This window comes from Canis lupus, chromosome 35, assembly GCF_011100685.1.
Source record: "Canis lupus familiaris isolate Mischka breed German Shepherd chromosome 35, alternate assembly UU_Cfam_GSD_1.0, whole genome shotgun sequence".
Taxonomy (NCBI): domain Eukaryota; kingdom Metazoa; phylum Chordata; class Mammalia; order Carnivora; family Canidae; genus Canis; species Canis lupus.
In genome coordinates this window covers 11,796,603-11,819,805 of record NC_049256.1, presented here as the reverse complement: position 1 = coordinate 11,819,805, position 23,203 = coordinate 11,796,603, and the positions used below count along the sequence as shown (strand labels likewise).

At 36.3% G+C, this 23,203-nt stretch overlaps 1 protein-coding gene across 7 annotated transcripts in view; it reads left to right on the top strand.

The window, feature by feature from the left end:
- Window positions 1-23,203, top strand: part of MAK (male germ cell associated kinase) — a 56,866-nt gene that overhangs the window by 12,314 nt on the left and 21,349 nt on the right. For all 7 annotated transcript variants that reach the window (XR_005384322.1, XM_038584159.1, XM_038584158.1 and 4 more), the window contains exons 3-9: window positions 5,465-5,519; window positions 6,220-6,341; window positions 8,547-8,626; window positions 11,406-11,538; window positions 14,846-15,017; window positions 15,978-16,145; window positions 20,006-20,317. Coding sequence is in view for 6 of the 7 variants with exons in the window: in XM_038584159.1 (XP_038440087.1) it covers window positions 5,465-5,519; window positions 6,220-6,341; window positions 8,547-8,626; window positions 11,406-11,538; window positions 14,846-15,017; window positions 15,978-16,145; window positions 20,006-20,317 (1,042 nt within the window). In the remaining variant the exon portion in view is untranslated. The remainder of the gene's footprint in view (window positions 1-5,464; window positions 5,520-6,219; window positions 6,342-8,546; window positions 8,627-11,405; window positions 11,539-14,845; window positions 15,018-15,977; window positions 16,146-20,005; window positions 20,318-23,203) is intronic.

Sequence of the window (23,203 nt, the reverse complement as noted above, 5' to 3'; positions counted from 1 at the left end):
TAGAGGAGTTGCCTATCTTTAATCTTCAAAGTGGGTAATAAGCATGTTCTCTTGAAGGGAAATGGATTATCTGGAAGAAGGTATTTTTCATTCTGAAACCCTTTTATTTTTTTTTATTTTTTTTTCTGAAACCCTTTTAAATAGAAGAATCAGGAGTTGGATGTTGGCGGGGTGGCTATTAGATTAGACAAGAACGATGTTTGAGTTGTGAAATGGAGGAGAGTCTGAGTGCTAGCACAGTATGGAGATGGCCAGGAAAAATAAAGGTGTGGCTTGGCAGCTGGTAGATGTTGGACAGAGTTGGTGTAATTTGAGAGGTGAACATGGGAAGAAAGTCTACTTGATCAGTAAGCAGAGGGCAAGGCTTTTGAGCAATCTTTAAATCCCATCGAACTGGCTAGAATGAGCTGGTGGGTGAGTGGTTAGAAGCTGAGAGGACACTATAAGGAACAAGATAAAAGGTACCTTTTTGAAAATTTCCCTTGGGAAAATTTTAATTCCTATCACTGGCAAGAAACCTTGTACTATCTGCTGTCATTGAAAAGCAGTAACATGGGATCCCTGGGTGGCGCAGCAGTTTGGCACCTGCCTTTGGCCCAGGGCACGATCCTGGAGATCCCAGATCGAATCCCACATCGGGCTCCCGGTGCATGGAGCCTGCTTCTCCCTCTGCCTGTGTCTCTGCCTCTCTCTCTCTATCATAAATAAATAAAAAAAATTAAAAAAAAAAGAAACAGCTCTACTTAAAAAAAGCAGTAACATAATTCATTCTAGTGTATGGTAGTAAGATCCTCTTATCTCATTAAATTTAAAATATGTATTAAGTATTTTACTTAATTAGAAGGCGATTCTATTTTGGAGGGTCTCCAGTTTGTGGGATGGTTCCTCATGTGAGTCCATCTGTGAGTATAGAAATTCATCCAGTCATTTAGTAAATATTTATTAACCACTTACTGAATGCCAAAAACTGATCTAGGTATGTGGGAGTATCTTCAAGGAGCTTTAATCTGAGGAAAGGGTAGGACTGAACATAATAAGTAACTATTGTATAGTGTAAATAATTATTGTATAGTATAAAAATAACTATTATATAGTATGTTAGAAGTGGTAAGTGCTGTGGAGAAAAAGAGCAGAAACACTGACCTTAGTAGGTCATCGTTTCTTTAGATGAGTAGCTGGGAATAGTCAGGCAAATTAGCCCAGGGCATTAATAATAAAGATCAGCCTGAAATGGTCTTTTATTTCTTTGCCCAGCCAGCTCTTTCTAGCTCTGTCTGGTGGAAATTTTTGTTTTTCCAGTCTTTTGGCTTTTTACTTGCTGGTACATTCTGTCTTTCAGGTCTCAGCTGACATATATTGCCTTATCAAAAAGGCAGGACCATTAAATTGTTAAGAGTCCCTTATCTCCTGGTCCTTAAACTAATTTGTCTGTTTTGTGTTAACTAGTCAAAAACCTATTTCGTGTTAGTTGGGAGGTGCCATGGTAACCATCTCTGGTTCTGGTTTGTGCATTGCCCTGGCACATAGTAGGTTTTGAATGAATGAATAAATGAAAGTGCAAAAAGGCAGGGGATCTAAAGGAAGCACCTTTTCTTATCTATTCTACCAAATTGGTTTAATTTCTTAAATTCTTCACACTGGTTGAAGAGATTGGATAATTTCAGTATTTGTTGCATATAGATACACGCATTGCCTTAGGGTGCTATTGATGAGAAATAGTAATTGCTGGAAAGAAAGGAGCATATTAGAATATGTGGATGTAGCTAATACAGATCTTCAAATAGAATAAAAATTTCAACTTGTACTAAATTGGAAAAGAACTTGACTAGTCTTTCAAACAGATTTTTTAAAATTTTATAATTTTTACACATATAACACAGATTATATGTACAGTTTTGGATGGATTTGATCATTTTCTTAAATTTCTTTTATATATTTGAACTGACTTTAAATTTATCATTGTGCTATATTTACCTTATCATTTTAGTGAGATATTTATAAATGTATGGCATGGTGAAGTAGTCCGTAAACCATCAATTTCTTCAACCTCCATAAATTTCTAGCACCTTAATAAGTATAAATGAAATCCTGATTCACTAAGGATATTTTAGAAATAATAGCAGTGATACTCTTCATGTCTTATTGTAGCTGATCATAGATACTGGTAAAAACAAGAACATCCAGTATTTACTGAGCGCTGAACTCTAGGCAGTTTGCAAGAGGCTTTTCATACGCAGTAGTTTCTACTTTGTAAGTATGGAATTAGAGATACAGAATGGTCAATGGGTAACCTATGCAAGGTCACACAATCAGTGAGTCACTAGATTCAGTCACTGAATTGAGCAGGGCAGTTCAGCAGCGCACATTCTTAACTACCATGGCATGCTGCCAATTCTTTGTGCCACCATTCCTTTACTCATTTCCTTACCCTTGTGTATTATACTCTTGTTGGGGCTCTGAATAATTTCTATAGGAATTTAATCAATAAAGATCACTTTTAGCTTCCTGAGAATCTTCTAGAACACTCAATTAGGTGATTACACTGCTAAATGAAAACAGTAGGGCATGTAGGGGCTTTATTTATTTTTTAAGATATATTTACTCATTTGAGAGAGTGTGCACGTGAGTGGGAGGAGGGGCAGAAAGAGATGGAGAGAACCGCAAGCAGACTCCCATTGAGCATGCAGCCTGCGGCAGGGTTTGATCCCAGGACCCTGAGATCATGAACTGAGCTGAAATCATGAATCAGATGCTTAACTGACTGAACCACCCAGGTGCCCCTAGAGTCCTTATTTTCATAATCCAAATTACAAATCCTTATAATTTCTATACTCAAAAGAAACATCTCTTAGAACATAAATCTTTTTGTCTCTCATTTTGCATGGTGACTAAAAATCTCACAAAAAGTACAGCCTTTATCTGTGGCATATATGGTGGAATTATTTTGTTACCTTTATTACTTTATTACTTTTGGTATATTTATCTCTAATGGTAACATTGAGAGATAGAGGAGCGAAAACAAAGAACAAAATTCAAGAAAGCAACCTTCTAAATGGGAGAAGATATTTGCAAATAATATATTTGATGAGAGATTAACATCTAAAATATATAAAGAACTTGGGGGATCCCTGGGTGGCGCAGCGGTTTGGCGCCTGCCTTTGGCCCAGGGCGCGATGCTGGAGACCTGGGATCGAATCCCACATCGGGCTCCCGGTGCATGGAGCCTGCTTCTCCCTCTGCCTGTGTCTCTGCCTCTCTCTCTCTCTGTGACTATCATAAATAAATAAAAATTAAAAAAAAAAAGAACTTGGGCAGCCCAGGTGGCTTAGTGGTTTAGCGCTGCCTTCAGCCCAAGGCGTGATCCTGGAGACCTGGGATCAAGTCCCACGTCAGGCTTCATGCATGGAACCTGCTTCTCCCTCTGCCTGTGTCTCTGCCTCTCTCTCTCTCTCTCTCTCTCTCTCTCTGTCTCTCTGTCTCTCATGAATAAATAAATAAAAATCTTTAAATAAAATAAAATATATAAAGAACTTATACAACTCAATACCAAAAAAACAAAAAGTAGATGAGGACCTACATAGACATTTTTCCAAAGAAAAAATACAGATGGCCAATTGCCACATGAAAAGTTGCTTAGTGTCACTAATCATCAGGAAAATTTAAATCAAATATATAATGAGATATCACCTCACATTTGTCAGAATGACTAAAATCAAAAAGATAAGAAAGAGCAAGTGTTGGTAAGGATGTGGAGAAAATGGAACCCCTGTGCATTGTTGGTAGGAATGTAAACTGGTACAATCATTGTGGAAAATAGTATGGAGGTTCCTCAAAAAATTAAAAATAGAATTCCCTTGATCTAGGTATTCCATTACTGGGTATTTACCCCCCTAAAGTGAAAAACACTAATCTGACAAGATATATGCATCCCTTTTTACTGCAGCATTATTTACAATAACCAAGATATGAAAACAACTCAAGTATCCATTGATAAATGAATGGATAAAGAAGATGTGGCGTGTATATATATACATATATGTGTGTATGTGTGTGTATATGAATATTACTCAGCCATCAAAAAGAATGAAATCTTGCTATTTGGAATGACATGGATGGAGCTAGAGAGTATTATGCTAAGTGAAATAAGGCAGTCAGAGAAAGATAAATACCACATATGATTGTACTCATATGTAGAATTTAAGAAACAAAACAAACAAGCAGAGGGAGGAAAAAAGAGAGGTGGGGGCAAACCTGAAAACTCTTAACTATAAAGAACAAACTGATGGTGACCAGGACGGAGGTGGGGGTGTGCGTGAAATAGGTGATGGGGAGGGCACTTGTTGTGATGAGCACTTGGTGTTGTATGGATGTGTTGAACCACTATACTGCACAACTGAAACTAATATGACACTGTATGTTAACTAACTTAATATAAATAAAAACTTAAGAAGGATGAAGAAGATGTATATATACACAATGGAATATTACTCAGCTATAAAAAAGAATGAAATCTTACCATTTATTAGAACATGGATGGGCCTAGAGAGTACTATGATGCTCAGTAAAGTAAGTCAGAGAGGAACAAATACCATATGTTTTCATGTATATGTGGAATCTAAAAGAAAATTTAAGAAAATGAAAAAACATGCTCCTAAAATTAGAGAACAAACTAGTTGTTGCAGGTTGAATGGGTAGATGAGAGAAATAGAAGGGGATTAAGAGGTGTAAAATTGCAGTTATAAAATAAAGTTACAGAGAGGAAAAGTATAGCAAAGGAAATATAGTTAATAATACTGTAATAATGCCATGTGGTGACAGATGGTGACTACACTTAGCATGGTGAGCATTTCACAATGTACAGAATTGTTGAATCACTATGTTAGATATCTGAAACTAATGTAACATTGTATGTCAACTACACTTCAATAATAAAAATCAAGAAAAAAATTTTTTTAAAAGAAAGCTATTTCTAAAGTTTTGTTGCTTCTGAATTTTTATTGACCTGAATCATTTTACTTAATGGACTTCTCGTTTAAAGTGGAAGCAATGATACAGAAGTTGTCAGATCAAATTATTTCACTAAATTTGCTACCAAAATTTGTGACACACCTTAGTGTTTCATATTTACCTGTTCTAGAAAGTGGAAATTTGGAAGGGGCCCTTTTAGAAGGGCCTCTTACAATTTAACTGATCAGGGATATGTGAGAACACACCCAGAAAGGATGATTAATAGTAATCCTTTCACCATTGTGTTTAAAGCAGAACTTCAGATATAACATAATTGCGAACTGGTCCCAAACAGCCTTGAGATATAGAGAAGGGAGGTAGGTGACTTCCTTTAAGGAGGAGGGAGAGAGAGATCACAGCTTGCCCGAAGTGAATAGTAGAGTAGGAAAGCCAACAGCGTAATTTGTGTTTCAAAACCTCTGTTTCTGTGCACTGAAGTTTTCTTGTTTGATTTCAGAATGAAGAGAAAGTTCTATTCTTGGGATGAATGTATGAATTTGAGAGAAGTTAAGGTAAAATCCTGCTGATGAAAAGAACCCAAAGAGGCCTTCCCTCTGCCTTACCCTGTCTCGTTTCTGAGGACGGTAGCTAAAGGGATTGTTCTGTTCTTTGTGGGAAACAGTCCAAAAATAACTGTATTTCTTTTGTTTTTTTTTCTTTATCTTCCTAAGTAAAGTAATTTCTCATTTGTTATCTGAATGTCAGTGAAGGACAGAAAAAAACCACTATACCCTCATATTTGAACATATACTCTCACTTTTAAAAGAGCATTTTCATTCATGTCATCAAAGGAAAGACAACTTTTAATTACTACATACCATTTCTTTCTATTTTATGCTATATGACTTGGATACATTTTTATGTATGGAATTTCACATTGTTAAGTCAGAAAAAACTTAGGCCTATTGAATAGACTGAGAAAAAAATGTGACAGATTGAAATGTTTGGTAGGTATTATTGACTTGGTTTATTTTTGTACCTCATTCATTACTTAAAACCACTTACTTTAGATTGGTGTTCTAAGATGTTCTTAGTCATGTAAAATATTATATAAAAACTTCAAATTTTATATAAGATATTATATAAAAACATTAAAACTTCATGAATTCAGAAGAAATGGAAGATAACGTAAGGTAATTATCATAGAGATTGATGAGATTTTGACAACTTCTATAACTTTAAGAATTCTAATGCTTATTTGCTGTGTTACAGTCTCTGAAGAAACTCAATCATGCCAATGTGATTAAACTAAAAGAAGTTATCCGAGAAAATGACCATCTCTATTTTATATTTGAATATATGAAAGAAAACCTCTATCAATTAATGAAAGACAGGTATGTCTTTATTTTATAAAAATGATGTTTTCTCTGTTATCTCTTCTATGAGTTTGTTGAATCCCTTCATATGTCACACTTTACAGTGTACAGATTTATCACTCCAAGAGGAGGATCTAAATTAATTAGCTGTTACCTTTATAAACTTGAAGAACCAGCCTTGACATAGTCACCATTTTTCTGATGTAAACATACACACTATCTATCTATCTATACTTTCTGAAACAAAATCTATCTATATTTTGGCTTATTGTGTGGCTTGTTTTTTAAGAAGGCTCCACACCCAGCATAGAGCCCAACATGGGGCTTGAACTCACGACCCTGAGATCAAGACCTGAGCTGAGATCAAGACTCAGACACCTAAACGGCTGAGCCACCCAAGTGTCCCCAAAATCTTTCTATACTTTTAATACTAATAAAGCTGGCCCTGGACAAAATTGAGATTACTTTTATTGCTCTCACAAGCATTTTGTGAAGGTTAATGAAAGGAGGGAGGAAGAAATGAGGCAGTTTTCATGAAGGGATCTAATAAGTTCACTTATTAGAATGTTTAAGTGGGGGACACCTGAGTGGCTCAGTGGTTGAAGTGTCTGCCTTCTGCTCAGGTTGTGATCCCTGGGTCCTGGGATCGAGTTCTGCTTCTCCCTCTGCCTATGTCTCTGCCCCTCTCTCTGTGTCTCTCATGAAAAAATAAATAAAATCTTTTTTAAAAAAAATGAATGTTTAAGTGAATGATAAAACAATGTTACTACCAGTGCCAAACAAATTCTCATTTTCATTTTTAAACCCATGAACAGAATCTCTAAAGCGGGAGAGCTTTAGTCATCTGCCATGAATTTGGGGACGTTAGTATTTCGGTGGTAGCTATCAGTCACACGTGGGAGACTACTGTCCATTTTACCTGCTTTTAAAGCCAGGTTTGTTCAACAAAAGATGCTAAGATACTTTAGAAATATATTTCCCAGTGGAATGATGACTGCTCTCTCTATATTCCTTTCATACATACACATAAACACACTCGAGGTAATCCTTAGGGATGGTGAGTGAATTTTTCTTTTGTCATATTTTTCTTCTTTCAAAAAAAAATACTTAGTAAATGCCTGTTAGGTTCCATAGGCTGGTATCATTACAACATTCATAGCAGTTAAAATAAAAGTAAGGAAAATATCTGTGCCTCAAATCAGTGTTTATTTTTCTAGAGTTCTTTCTAGCCCCTGGGATACAGGCATGCTGGTTTTTTACATAATTGCAATTTTAGTGGTGATCATTTTTTTATTTAATTGATTCATTTACAATCATTTTGTTATGCTGATATATAACCTTAACAGTTAATATGTTCTGTTAAATGACTATACCATGCTTCACTTATCTCTACTACTTAAAAGAAATAACTATCAATGGGAGAATAGATTGGTAATTGAAGTGTGTAATATTGATGGGATTATTTTGTAGCCATTAAAAGTGATAATTATAAAGATTATGAAAATTCCCATGAGTGGATAAAAAACAGAAATCAAAATTGTAATTATGTAACATTGATACCTAATATAAAAGCTATGCATATAAATGCATTAGAACTAGATTAGAATATTAAAAAATCATAATCAGGTGATAGGCAATCTTAAATGATATATATTAATTTTTATATTGTATATTTTTGATCACATGTTGAAATATCTGGTATATATTAAGTAAAATATATTGTTAAAACTAATTTCACCTGTTTTATCTGCTTTGTTAATTTGGCTACTAGAAAAAATTTAAATACGTAAGGGTTTCTCATTTGTGACTCTTACTGTATTTCCAGTGGAAGGTACCAGTAGACAATATAGAACTGAAGCAGTTATGCCCCTAAAATCTTAAAGCCTACATAATACAGATTTGCACACTTGACTTATCTGTTGGTTATCAGTTTTCCAATTTACTTTGCTCCTCTCAGGACAGTTTAAAATTCAGCTGTTGAATATTTGTATAGTACATTCATTATTGGATTTGAGAGTTTTTACCAAACATCAAAACAAACAAAAATTCTAATTGTCACGTTTTAGATGTATAACCTGTAACAACTATAAAGTTATAAATCACACCTTTAACCACTCTCTTGAAGCCAACAGGGGCTCCAGGGGAGGAGGAACATCTGCCTTCTTGTTTTGGTTGGTTGGTTAATAGAATTACATGAAGGTTTATTTGTTCATGTCTTTACAGAAACAAGCTGTTCCCTGAGTCAGTCATCAGAAATATTATGTATCAAATATTGCAAGGGCTGGCATTTATCCATAAACACGGTAGGTTTAAATTTCATCTCCCTCCATCTTTATATTACTGTCAAGGTCATGCCCAGGAATTTTAAGCTGTTAAATAATGTTATATTGAATAACTACAAATTTGCAGTATGTGGCTATACACACTGACATTTTTATCTTAAAAACTTAGAATTTCTATAATTCTTTATAAAATAGAATTGCTGTAATCTACAACTATCTTCCTCCGTAGCAGAATTTGTAAATTTGATAATTTACTCTCAGCATAAACCCGTCCCTACAACCTCATCTCCAGTTTTACCAAGGAAATGAAAAAAAGCAAACAAAAATGCCCTAAGAAAAGATTGGAATGATCATCTGACCACTTGTTAACATTTAAATAGTTTAAAGCACCAGTGCTATGGTATTTTATAGTTTTCTTAGTATTTACATTTGGTTGTTTCTGTTCTTTGAGTAAAATTAAATAAAGTGATTGTTCCTATTTTTATACATTTCTTATTTATGTGATCTTCATTTATAGCTTTTTATGTTTATCTAACCAATTAGTCCAGAAAGTTAACATGCTTATTATGAAAATTTTTATCAAATGTTTGTTTAGAATCACTAGATGTTTAGATACTAAATTGAAAGAGGTTGTGCTAGACCATTGCTGCGTTATGACCAGAAGCATTAGAAAATCACCATCATTAGCGTGCTTTCCTGTTTTATCTCATATTTTATATTTTTTCTTTTCCCCTTTAACTGCTACAGGAAATAATTTATTTATTCCATGTAAGCATTGTCAGAACATTCCCGAATCCCACTTTTTTGTCCTTTAAAAGTCGAAAGCCTGTGATAATATACTGCAATCCATTACTAAAAGTCAGTCATTTTTTAATTATTTGGAAACAAAGGATATATGCTATCTTATTTGTTGATAATGGATTTCCAATCTTCAACCTGTTTTTAAATACTGGCCAGTATGGTAACTCATGATATTTGCCTGCATTAACTTATGCCAGTAGAAAAACTGTGGTGTGGAAAAATCAAAAGCATTATGACTTATTTGATTTTTGGAAATAGCTTTGCGATTTATTGATATTTTTAAGGATTTATTGATTATTTTAAGGATATTTTTAAGTTTTTAAGGATAAAACTGACTTAGATTCCTTGGATATATATGAACTACTAGCAAATTCAGAGCATAAGTGATTGAAGGAAGAATTTAGCTTGGGGTTAAAAATTGCTGCTAAAAGTAAATAACATGAATAATGAATGTACAGTTGATTATACAACTGATGACACAGAGATTTGGGACACTAGACTCCAAGGACAATAGACATTTTTACAAAAGCTACATTATTCTTGCTATAGTGGATAAGCGTCTCAGATGTAATGCTTCGAGTAAGTATTTTTTAAATAGTAGCTGTCAAAAAAACAAGATTAATATTTCAGTTAAAATAGTACCAAGTTACCGATATATAGTAGTGAGAATGGGGAAAACCTCAACTGTACAAATATGCTGGTTTTATTCTCTATGATTTTATGGATTATGTCGCTTTACTCACCACCACATGTGCTCCTATCCCTGTCTTCATGTTATGAAAGTGCAGTGTATTTCCCTTGAAAGTTTGTAAAATAGATAACTATTTTGAGTAAGAAGTGCCAGATAAACTGAGTACAGAACCGCTATAGATGTCACGAACATAGAGCCCACACTGGCTTAGAAGGAAGCAAAAAGCTTAGTTTAAACTTTGACTTAAAAAATTTAAGGTGAAAGCTACAGGCCCTCACAACGATCACCTACAATGGATGACCAGGCCCCTTCTTGATTCTCCCAATCGCAAGGTCATTAGAATACAGCCCATCTGTGTACAGCCAGGGTGCTATAGATCTCCCTTAGAAATGTATAAAGGCTTTCATCTTCCTGAGTTTTCTGGCTCATTTTCATTGATCTGCCTTTTAGCTTCAGTAACCACTTATTTTACATATTGAATTGATAAGTAACCATAAAGCTGCTACCGGGGAAAACTGAGCTGTTAATAAAATAATTACAAATATTTGTAAATGAAAGCTGTTAAATAAAATAATTGTAACTAATGGTAAGTCAAAGAATTGGCTAAAATGCATGGAGTTCCATTTTTGTTTTTTTTTTAAAAGATTTAATTTATTTATTCATGAGAGACACACACAGAGAGAGAGGCAGAGACACAGGCAGAGGGATAAGCAGGTTCTTTTTTTTTTTTTTTTTTTTTTTTTGAGGAGAAGCAGGTTCTATGCAGGGATCCAATATGGGACTCGATCCCAGGAGTCCAGAATCACGTCCCAGGTCAAAGGCAGATGCTAAACCGCTGAGCCACCCAGGCATCCCTCAATTTTGTTTAATAGATTTTTCAAAGAAGTGACATAAGCTTGATTATGCAGCTTTCTTCAGGCTTTAATTAGCCTCCTCCTCTCTGGGCCTCTACCTCCTCCTTTACTACACAATAGTGACCATAATACCTCCTCAAAGCTGTTGTGCAAATGAATGGAGATAATCATAAAGTGGCAATATCTAGCCCATTGCTTGAACTTACTGGATTCACAAATATAAATATGTGTTAAATGGGTATTTTTAATGACTTCATATACTCTGTGAACTTTCTTACCAAATTATTTTGAAAGCAGAGTCCCACGTCCATCACTTTTTAGATAATAAATATGGTTTCTTTTTTTCTCCTAAGTTCACATTCTTAATTACAACAGAGAGTCTCAGTTATATTTTGTTTAGAAGTCAAATATATTCAAACATAATGATCAATTATTCTTCCTCTCTGTTACCAAGGTTTTTTTCATAGGGATATGAAACCAGAGAACTTGCTTTGTATGGGGCCAGAACTTGTGAAAATTGCTGATTTTGGACTTGCAAGAGAATTAAGATCACAGCCACCATATACTGATTATGTATCTACCAGATGGTGAGTAGTTTTATACAACTTCCTAGAGATATAGGTAGGTCTATGCTGAAATTTTACAGTAGGGGATCATTACGTAGCTTTCTAGAGGTTCCATATTGAGTATTTAAAACAAAATCTAGGGGCACCTGGGTGGCTCAGTCGGTTAAGGTTCTGCCTTGGGCTCAGGTCATGATCCCAGGATCCTGGGATTGAGCCCCACATCAGACTTCCTGCTCATGGAGAAGCAGGGAGCCTGCTTCTCCTTCTCCCTGTTCATACTCTCTCTCACTATTTTTGTCACTATCTTTGTCTTTCAAATAAAATATTTTTCAAAAATTTAAAAAACAAAAAAAAAACTATAGAACTGAATTTTGCTTTCTGTAGAGAGAGGATTGGGTCATGACTATTCTGAAAGAAAAGAGATTTCATTCATTCACTCATTCATTCAACAAACATTTGTGGAACATACTATGTGCTAGGTACTATTTCAGGCATGGGGAACAGTGAGATGAACGAAACAGAAAAACACTGTCTCAGGCCACTGACCTGACATCAGTATACAAATAAACCAGTTAAAAACATAGTTACCAACAGAAAGACATACAGATGTTTATCAAAAGACATGTAATAGTCTCATGGGACACGTGGGTGGTTCAGTGGTCGAGTGTCTGCCCTTGGCTCAGGGTGCGTGATCCCGGAGTGCTATGATCAAGTCCCGCATCGGGCTCCCTGCGTGGAGCCTGCTTCTCCCTCTGCCTGTGTCTCTGCCTCTCTCTCTCTGTGTCTCTCATGAATAAATACACAAAATCTTTAAAAAAAAAAAAAAAGACATGTAATAGTCCCAAACTGCAACTACCCAAATGTCCAATACATGCAGCATAATATATTCACCCAGTGGGATGCTTTACAACAATGAGAACATAAGTTTACAACTACATACAAGAGGCCAAACAGGAAAAAAAAGTACATAAGGTATGATTCCATTTATACAAAGTGCAAAAATAGAGAAAACTAATCTATGCTGGTAGAAGTCAGGGTAGCAGTTCCTTGAGTAGTGATTGCATGACTGCAGGAGGGGGGCCACCTGGAATGCTGATAACACCCAGTTTCTTGATCTTGGTGCTGGGTCAATGGGTGTATTCTCTATGTGAAAATTCATCAAGGTGTTCTCTTACTAATATGTGCATTTTTCTGTATGTGTATTACATTTCAACAAAAACAAGAATAATTGTATATCAGGTGGTGATAGATTATTATTATGGAGAAGAATAAAATATGGAAAGAGCCAGGAAAAGGCCTGTTGTTATTTTAAATAGAGGGTCTCCCTGAGAAGGAGATGCCAAGGCAAGAAGGAGTTTTCAGGCAGAGAAAATGCTAAGTGTAGAGGCCTTGAAACAGGAAAGCCACATGTGAATTCAGCAAAGAGCAGAATGAGTAAGGAGGGCTGTATTAGGAAATGGGGTGGAGAACTGACAGAGAGCAAGATCTTAGAGGTCTTCATAGATCATAGTAGCACTGTGGTGGTTTGTTAATCTGAGTGAACTGGGGAGCCCCCTGGAGGATGCTGAGAAGAGGTGCCATGTGATCTGACATGTCTTATAAGTATTACTCTCCAGGCTATATTAAAAATAGATTTTAGAAGAGCAAGGAAAGAAGCAGGGAGACCAGGTAGGAGGCTGTTACAGTAATTCTGGCAGGAAATGACAGTGACTTGGATCTGCTGGCCATGGAGGTGCTATTTTTAAAGTAGAGCAACCATGATTTCCTGATGAATCAGATGTAGGGTATAAAATAAGAAGCCAAAGATTCTAGGGGGTTTTGTTTTGTTTTGTTTCTTGAGTAACTGGAAGGATGATGTCAGCACTAACAGAGAAAGGGAATACTGTGTAGCTTTTGAGGGGAAGCACAGTTCCATTGAGTATCTATTTTCAACTGGGTAAATTTAGATTCTATACTGAAATGGAATGAAATTGAGAAGACTCGTTTTTACCATCTAAACTTAGCAAGACATTCAAAACAATTTCATCTAGTAAAAATATCAAAACATAGTAATGACTATTGACAAAGCCACGGAGAAACTGAATCCATCATACGTCATTGGTGTGAATGTAAAATGGTGCAAAATAACAGTTCCTCAGTGGTTAAACATATAGTTACCATGGGATCCGGCAATTCCACACCTTGATCTATATACCCCAGAGAAAGGAAAACACACATCCACACAAAAATTTACATATGAATGTTCAGAACAATATTACTTAGAACAGCCCCAAATTGGAAACAACCCAAATGCCCGTCCACTGATGAATGGAGAAATAGTATGTGCTAGAGCCATACAGCAAGACAGTATTCAGCAGTAAAAAGAATGAAGTATGATACATGCTACAATATGGATGGATGAACTTTGAAAACATGTTGAAGGAAAGAAGGCAGTCCACAAGGACTGGATGGTGTATTGTTCACTGGTATGAAGTACACACAATAGGCAAATATATAGAGACAGAATGTTGACCAGTGCTGGGGATACAGGGGTATTGGGGAGGTGTGAGGTTTCCTTTGGGGCAGTGAAAATGCTCAAAATTGATTGTGACAGTGGATTACACACTCCACTTAAAGCCCTGGAGTCATACACTTTTAAATGGATAAGTTGAATTTTATTCAAATTACATCTCAATAAATCTGTCAAAGAAAGGTACTCAGAATAGAAGCAAAAAGACAAATATTTGGGCTGAAAAATCTATACATTTAAATGTGAAAAAAAAGTTAGAATTGAGAATATTTTCCACCAGGTACCTTTGCTCTAATAGGATATTTTTCTCCATTAAAGATACAGTCAGTTGGGGGAACATAGTCCACTGAAGGAATCAGCACTTTGAAACTGATGAATAATAATAATAATAAAACCCCACTGCTTAGGGATCTTCTTTGTTAATCTTTTGTTTTCTATCCTTCATATAAATATATCATGAATATAATGCTTTGTAAAATTAATACAACTGTTCTCAATCAGAATATATCTTCCATTCAGAGCTCTCCCCCAACGCTGTCTTATAGTACTTATTTCCATATTTATTCATTTGAGTTCCTATCTTAGGCCACTTGGACATTTCATTTATATTTGTCTCCAGCTCCACCAACTGTCTCTCTGTGGTCAGGGAAAATGTGTTATGTCCAACTGAACCCCAACACCCAACACGTTGTACAAATACCAGACACATAGAAGACACTTAATACCGGTTCCTTGATTGAAATACATGCCCAAACCCTACTGCCACTCCATCCTTCCAACTATAATCAAAATGGCCTGTTTTGTTTTCTATTTTCATAGGTATCGTGCCCCTGAAGTTTTATTAAGATCTTCGGTTTATAGCTCTCCCATTGATGTATGGGCTGTTGGGAGTATAATGGCTGAACTATATACATTAAGACCACTTTTCCCAGGGACAAGTGAGGTTGATGAAATCTTTAAGATTTGCCAAGTTTTAGGGACTCCCAAAAAAGTGAGTACTCTTGTCCTTAAGTTATAACTTTCGATTATTTATAACTTTTACCTAGCTATCTGATATTTTAATTTTCAAATAGGCTTATGCTTTAATGGTTATTTTTCTTATCCTTTTTTAAAAATTGGGTGGGATCAGAAGCCAAGAATCCCCATAAGACTGAAGAAAAAAGGGTTCTTGCCTTTAATTAAGAACTTACAGATATATTCTCTATATTTAGAATTCTATATATTTAACTTTGGGTTGATGACCAGCTGATGATTATGTAGACATCCTGGCTTAGACTCTTTCCCACTTGCTCTGTGAATCTTCACTGGCATCAACTTTTGAATCCCAGGTGTCCTGGACAATTTCCTCTTGACCTTTCCTTGTTTCTTTTTATATACCTCTGTCATAGATACTTGATTTCTTGAACTGAGTACTTTTCAATTAACTACTGCATTCATCCAGACCTTACTTTCTGATACGTACTCAATAGTATATATAATTACATCCTAATTATGTTAGTATGTGCCTTGGACTTAAAACCAGACAAGTAAACATAGTTATTAAAGCTTTATGTAATTTGTTACTTCCTAACTATGTGGAGTTTTAAACACTGGATGCAATGTATAATATAATGAGGGTCTTTGTAATTATCAGCTGCTTTGTATACCACTTGTGCCTGTTTACTCAAAGTCACCTGGGTATCGTCTTCAAGATCCAAAAACCAGACAAGAATATTTTGGAATTTATAAAAGTGCTTTCTAACATTTTCCTATCTCTCAGTTCAATATTCTTTATATACTATTTGTAGCACTGAATTGTATATGTGGTCTGGTATTTTATTCTCTGTTTATATGAATCAGCATTAAAATTTTCAACAGTGGTTTTTATATTATTACTATGTTTTAAAATTAATTACTAAAAACTATTTTCTTTTTGCTCTCCTGTCCCACCACTTATATATTCCTTAAACAGAGTGACTGGCCAGAAGGGTACCAGCTTGCATCCTCTATGAACTTCCGTTTTCCGCAGTGTGTTCCTATAAACTTAAAAACTCTTATTCCCAATGCCAGTAATGAAGCTATTCAACTTATGACTGAAATGTTGAATTGGGATCCAAAGAAGCGGCCAACAGCAAGCCAGGTAAGATAAATCCTCCTGATACAGTGTTTTCCTTTTTCTCTTTTTTCTTTCTTTTGAAATTTTTGTAATACCAGGAATACTTTTGTTTACAAAGCAAATCTGTTCTCAACCAGGGTTTTACCAATCTGTAAGTAAGCCTGAAAGTGTGAGGCATCCAATGTGTAATGAATGAATCTCTAATCTATAACATCCCTGGGAGAATTGAGAATACAGCCACTCCAGTGGTTTTCTTGTGGTTCAAATGGGGTAAGGCTGAAAGGAATTAATTTTTCTAATGATAAAAATACAGGCATATGATGGCTAATAAGGAAGAAATTTGTCACTGGTAGTAAAAAGGCATCTCTTCAGTTGTGCAACATAGGAGACTTTCTAAGCTCTCCTATGATTTAGAGGGGAGTTCTTGTTCACTCTACACAACAGTATCAAGTCTCCATAGGACTGAGGACAGTAGGTGGCACCCTTGCCTGGCTCCTTCGTGACCAGCCCTTAGAGCTCTCCAGAAACTCTAGTCTCATAGTTTCAAAGTGCTATGGTTGTCTTTGCAAAGGGCTTAGATTGAAAAAGTCACAATAAGCTTTCTTGTATTCTTATAGTTATCTATATACAAATTCAGTATTAAAACCACCAAAAAATTATTTGGCTTTTTAAAACTTTAACTTGAGAAGTGTTTTCTGAAGGTGAAGTGAAAGAACAAATGGGTGAAAGAATTGTCAAGACAGGTCTGAACAAGAATAGGTCAGTAGAGGACAGTGGTTGGGGCAGACAGCTTGCCCTATCAAATATTACAATAATCTTAAAGTGACAGGATTGCAACAGTGATGGTACTAGCCTAAGAATCTACAGCTCCAATTTGCAGAAGCTGTAAGTCAGCAGCAGGTGAATTGGCGGGGGGCGGGGGGGGGGGGGCAATAAGGAGGAGGACTGTCACTGGCACAATTAGCTAATTATCAGGAAAATGTAAATTTAGGTTATTTCTTACCATACTTTTCAAGTAAATCACAGAAGGTTTAAGTAATAAGAAGGATGAACTAAACTATTAAGAACTAAAGAAAGTATAGGTAAGTATTTAATTGCGAGCCAAGAAATAGATGAGTGTAAAAGTAACAGAAGAGACTACAAAGAAAAAACTCAGGATTTTTTTTTTCATCATGATAAGTGCCCTTCTCAGTCTCCATCACCTGTTTCCCCTATTTCCCCCACACACACCCTGCTCTGGTGACCATCAGTTCATTCACATAAAAATTAAAATCTTTCTCTTATAAAATCTTAAGGTTGGAAGACAAACAGCAATAATTCTTTTTAACGAATGTGACAGTGTATTTTCTAATGTTTCTAAGAATTTGCTAACTTTTGTAATAAAAATATAATACAAGTCTTTAACTCTTACCTAAAAAAGAAAAGTGGGCATGAGACATTAAGAAAAATCACAGAAAAAGAAATAAAAGTTACCAAAAATATTGTTTTAATATGCAGCCTTTGTTCATTTTGGTAAAATGCAAAATAAAAAAAAAATCACCATCACCAAAAGAAAACAGCTGAAAGGCTGTTTACCTAAGTAATGGAAAATAGTTTTGGAATGTAGTATACCAAGAGCATTGAAAACAATCAGTTGGATAAGGATTTATACTCATAAATGTTCAAAGCTTAAAAACTTCCCATTGGAGACATGAACATTTAAAGAATATACATCCTTAATATAGACTACTTTGCCCCAATTAAAAATGGAATTTTTAAAATAACCATTTTCGAGAATTCTCAAGCTCAAGTGCTACATTTAAAAGTAGGCCAGAATATTACTCCTATGATTTTATTAAAAAATATATATGTATATATATTACATGTCTAGAAGTACTAAAAAGCAAAAGCATCAAAATGTGAGCAGTAGTTTTCTCCTGATGTTGGCTCTGGGGTTATTGTAATTTCTTCTTGAGACCTTTCCATACATCCTTATTCTATGCAATGATCAAATATTCCCTGAATAAACAGGAAAAAAATAAATTCTTTCTTAAAGACTCACCTCATCTTGGAAGACAGCAGCTGATATCTCAAAGAGGAAAAATTGTTACAGATAAAGCCTTGAAATTGCGAACCACATTTATAAAGGTTCTAGCTACAAAGTATAGTACATTTTTAATTTAGGAGTATTGACATACTAATTAATATGACTTAATTAAGAATCTGAGTGCTTTCTGTGAGTCAGGTACTGATGTATTTAAATTGCCTGTATTTGTGGAGCTCCACTTAGCAATGTCAGCATAATTAACACAGTCATCAGTTGTGGTAGGGGACATCTCAGAATAAAAACTCTTCCTACCTCTGCCGAAATAGACCTCCCTTCCCTGAACCTCTTTCATGTCCACTATTTCACAGCCCTGCTTTTTAGTGGAAGCAGGAAACCTAGTTAGGGAGAGGGAAAGTTATAGGATCCAGAGCTACTCTGTCCCTCCAAAAACTGCCCTTGGAGACCTGGGAAGTTAACTGTGGATCAAGACTGTGCTCACACAGAGGTGAGTACCACCTTAGGGCAGAACATGAAGGGTAATAGGGCTTCGCTGCCTTCAGGTGCCCTCCCTTCATCACCCCCCACCCCCCACCCCATACACACAAACACGAACAGCAGAACTGGGAGCTTTCCTCCTTAATCCAGACATAGGATTATGGTAAGGGGATCATATCCACAGCTGAGCTGCACAGACATTGTCAGACATTCTCTAGATCAATTTTCATCAACCTTAGCACTCGTGACATTCAGATCAGGTCATTCTTTGTTGTGAGGGCCATCCCGTTATTGTAGGATGTTTAGCAGCATCCCTAGCAGCAACACCTCCTACCCCCACATTGTAACAATAAAAAAATGTCTCCAGAGGGGACAGATCGATCCCACTTGAGAACCACTACTGTAGATGATGTCACCAGACAGTCATCAGGGGCTGTCCCCCCTCCTCTACCCCAACTTCCATGCAAGTAGCAGCAACTGGTTGATCTAGTTAAAACTCAGTGATCATTTTTAAATTATTTTTATATTTTCTTCCCATAAATATCTTCTCTTTGCTGGTATATTGCTATAGTAAGCTCTAACACATCTGCATTTGTAATATCCTGTTTTAGAATTTTTTTTTTTTTATTGCTGGTAGGTATGTAGCTGTCCTTAGGCTAAGAGTAGCCCTGAATTTTCTATAATGTTACAGTTAATTGTTTAAAATGAACTACTACATAGAAGGTTTTTTTTTTTTTTTAAGATTTTTGTTTATTCATTTGAGAGAGAGAGCACTCGAGAGAGCACAAGTCGGGGTGGGGGGTGGGGGGCAGAGGGAGAGGGTAAAGCAGTCTCCCTACTGAACATGGAGCCCAATGTGGGGCTCAATCCCAGGACCCTGGACCATGACCTGAGCCAAAGGCAGACGCTTAACTCACTGAGCCACCCAGGTGCCCCTGTATAAAAGGTTTTCTTAACTCATTTCCTAATGCCTTTGGATGGATTCTAAACCATGATCAATATCTAGCATTTTAGTTTGAATTAGTCACATCAAATTTAGCCAATGTCTAAAAGCTAGATTTTGTTTTCATACAGAATTTTTAAATACAATAGTTGCTTTGCCTAGATGCTATACATGAGTTCTACATTCTTCCTACTGTGTTGTACTTTGTTTTTTAAATTAAATTTATTTCCTAAATCATTATTTCCTGGTTATCTTTTTGAAGGTACCGCATAAGGGGAAAACCTACATAAGGTTATGTTTTTCAAGTCTTTGAAGCTTATTTAGGCTAGTGCTATATGCCAAGCCCGCTTCTAGTCAGTAATTTCTTTGTAATGAATTAAAATGAAACTGTTTCCATTTCTTATTTCCATGCTTTTGTAGGCACTGAAACACCAATATTTTCAAGTTGGTCAAGTATTAGGCCCTTCCTCACATCATCCAGAATTGAAACAATCTTTAAATAAGCAGGTGCAGCCACTAGAATCAAAGCCATCTTTAGTTGATCTAGAATCTAAGCCTCTGCCGGACATAAATGATCAGACTGTCAGACAGCCCCAACCCAAAAACAGCCACCAGCCACTGCAGTCCATCCAGCCACCGCAGAACATGAGCGTCCAGCCAGCGCCAAAGCAGCCGGGTCAACAGAAACGGCCACAAACACTATTTCCAAGTATCGTCAAAACCATGCCAACCGTAAGTAGCCCATAATGACACCGTAGATGCAACAGTTGGTTCAGTTAGGATTTTATTTTCTAGGCATTCCTAAAAATGTTGGGGAAGATATAAAAGATTATTTATGTTAAGGGCCCTGCTTCCTCTGGCAGGAGCTTAGCATGAGATAACCTAAAATTCTACTATGACTTATAAAAGAAGAACAGCCAAAATGAATGTGATAAAGTTTGCATGCTACAGACTTGAATATTACTTAGACACAAAAGAACTCAAAGAATTTAATAGAACCTGAGACTCCAAAGAGCCGATCCTAAATCTTAACAGTAATGTTATACTATTTTTAAATACTAAAGAACATGAACAGAATTGGTATTAGGCATAGTATAAGACTTGCTCTTCATACTTCTTTTGTTCAGTTCAGGGGGTTCCTCAGGAGCTGTATTAGCCATCTCCTCAAGATGTTTACACCCAAATGCATCTACATCGTGGGCATTTTAGGACTGAGAGATCTCAAAGAATACTAATTCCTTATCCATTCCTGCCATCCCAATAAAAGCAAGCCCTGCTCCCAATAGCACTAATCATATTCTAACACACTATTAATTACCTGGTTCTCATATGTATTATTTATTATCTGGTTCTTCCTGTAGGATGTAGGCTCTATAAGGTCAGGGGTATTGTTTTCTTTATCAGTCCAGGCCCTGAAGCCAGAATGTTATCTGGCATGTGGTTGAATTCTCACTTTATCTGTTGAACAAATGAATGAATAATTGTCCACACTACATCTAGGAGTCTGTATCATCTAGGGGCATTTCTTTATATATATATATAGAGAGATTTTATTTATTTATTTGAGAGAGCATGAGAGAGCACAAGCAGGGCAAGTGACAAAGGGAAAGGAGGCCCCCCACTGGTCAGGGAGCCCAACGTGGGGCTTGATCGCATGACCCTGAGATCATGACCTAAGCCGACACTGAAAGTTGGATGCTTAACCAGTTGCACCACCCAGGACCCCCTCTTTGGGACATTTCTGACTATACTGAAATTCTTCCTTATACTGAGCTAAATTCTGATTTTCTGTAGCTTTTAATAAAAGTTGATCACTCTTTGAGAAAGGCAGCCATTCAGATATTTGAAAATAGCCCTTATATTACCTGTCCTTTTCTCTAGGAAGAACATCCCCAGTTCCCTTGAGTGCTCCACACATGACATTATCTCATGTGACTGAGTAATCCTTGGTTCCTGTGTAGGAAAGAGCCTTGAGTCCCCTCACCATCCTGCTTCCCATTTAGAATGAGGCTGCCAGAACTAGAGGCAAACCACGAGCAGGGAGTATAAACGGTGGTTTATATGGTTTATAAAACTATATGTGCACTCATGCTGCCAAAGACTACATTTTTATTTTTGTTTATTTTTGTTGTTGTTTTGTTTTTTGTTTTCTTGGAAGGCACATCAAATGTTAACTTATACTGAGAGGAAAAGAAAAGAAATTAATATTTATTGAGTATCTGCTAAGCGCCATGTATGATGTGAAGGCCTTGTATGCATTCACTAAGTTAAAGTACCCAGTATCCTAGCCCTAAACTTTTAGATAGGTAATAGGTTCCAGAGATGGGACTGAACATTCTGTCAACTAAAATTCCTAAGGCTATTTTCTCACATAACAAGTGCTTCTGGTAAGTCACATAGTCTTTACTTCTTTGGTGTTGTGTATTTGATCTGTAGGATTCCAAAAATTGTAAGACTTTACTTTTACCTCTCAGATTTCTAAAGTATTTCTGTCTTGTCAGTTTAACCATCCTGCCTAGCACGTCAGCAGCTGTGCATTGGTGTAATTGTTCATTTGCCTTTTTCTCCTGTACCTTCATGATGAACAGAATGGCAGTGAGCCCTTGGGCAGGCCACTAGGGACTCCTAGATTGACACTGGTCTGCAGTACTCTTGGACGGACAACTGAACAATATACTTCAGTGCTTGGGCTGCTATACCAAAATACCATAGACTCAGTGGCTTTAAGCCAGAAATTTATTCTCTAGATGCTGGGAAGTCCAAGATCAGAATGTGAGCCAATTTGATGCCTTCTCACTTTGTCCTCACCTGGCAGAGAGAGGGAGCAAGCTCTCTAGACTTGGGGTATAAATTGCAGGGTGGGGGACATAACAAATTTTAACATATAAATTTTTGGGGGAAATAAACAGAGTCCGTAACAGCGCTGATCCACCTTTGTTGTCCTTTTGTCACTTCACTGACAGCATCAAACACCCTGTCATCTACTTTATTAATGGCCACATGAACTAAATGTATTCATTGTTTGCTTTTTATAAAAATAAAAAAAAAATGATGGCCTGTACAACCTACGCAGATTTTTCCCTATGTGCTCAAAAACTTTACCTGTAAAACTGATTTTAGAATCTTTGCCTTCATCCTGTCCCAAACATATTAAGGTGGATTTTTGCAAAAAATCTTGATAAAAAGTATATTTGCCCCTTTCCAGTCTTCTGAGACATATAAGACTATTTGATATTACTGACATTGATCAGCAGCATTCAGCATCAGCACCCTAAAAAAATAATTCAACCAAAATGAGAGGCTGAAACTCTATAACCTTTGATTAACTCTGCTTATCTGGGACCTTAGTCTCCTTAGTCTAGAGTTCATTCTCCCGCAAACACCATTTCTCTGTCATCTGCCATCACTAAGGTGCCATGGGCACCAAGCAATAGCATATCCATTCCTTAAATATCTTCTTGCCCCAAACATAGCTGTATTTGCTGACCTTGCTCCCAAAATCCCTGGTTTTTCAGTTGCCTTTTGGATTTTTCAGTTTACATGCCCCCAAACTGTCCCAGATAAATTTGAATAAAACCACTGTCTGTGGGATGCCTGGGTGGTTCAGTGGTTGAACCT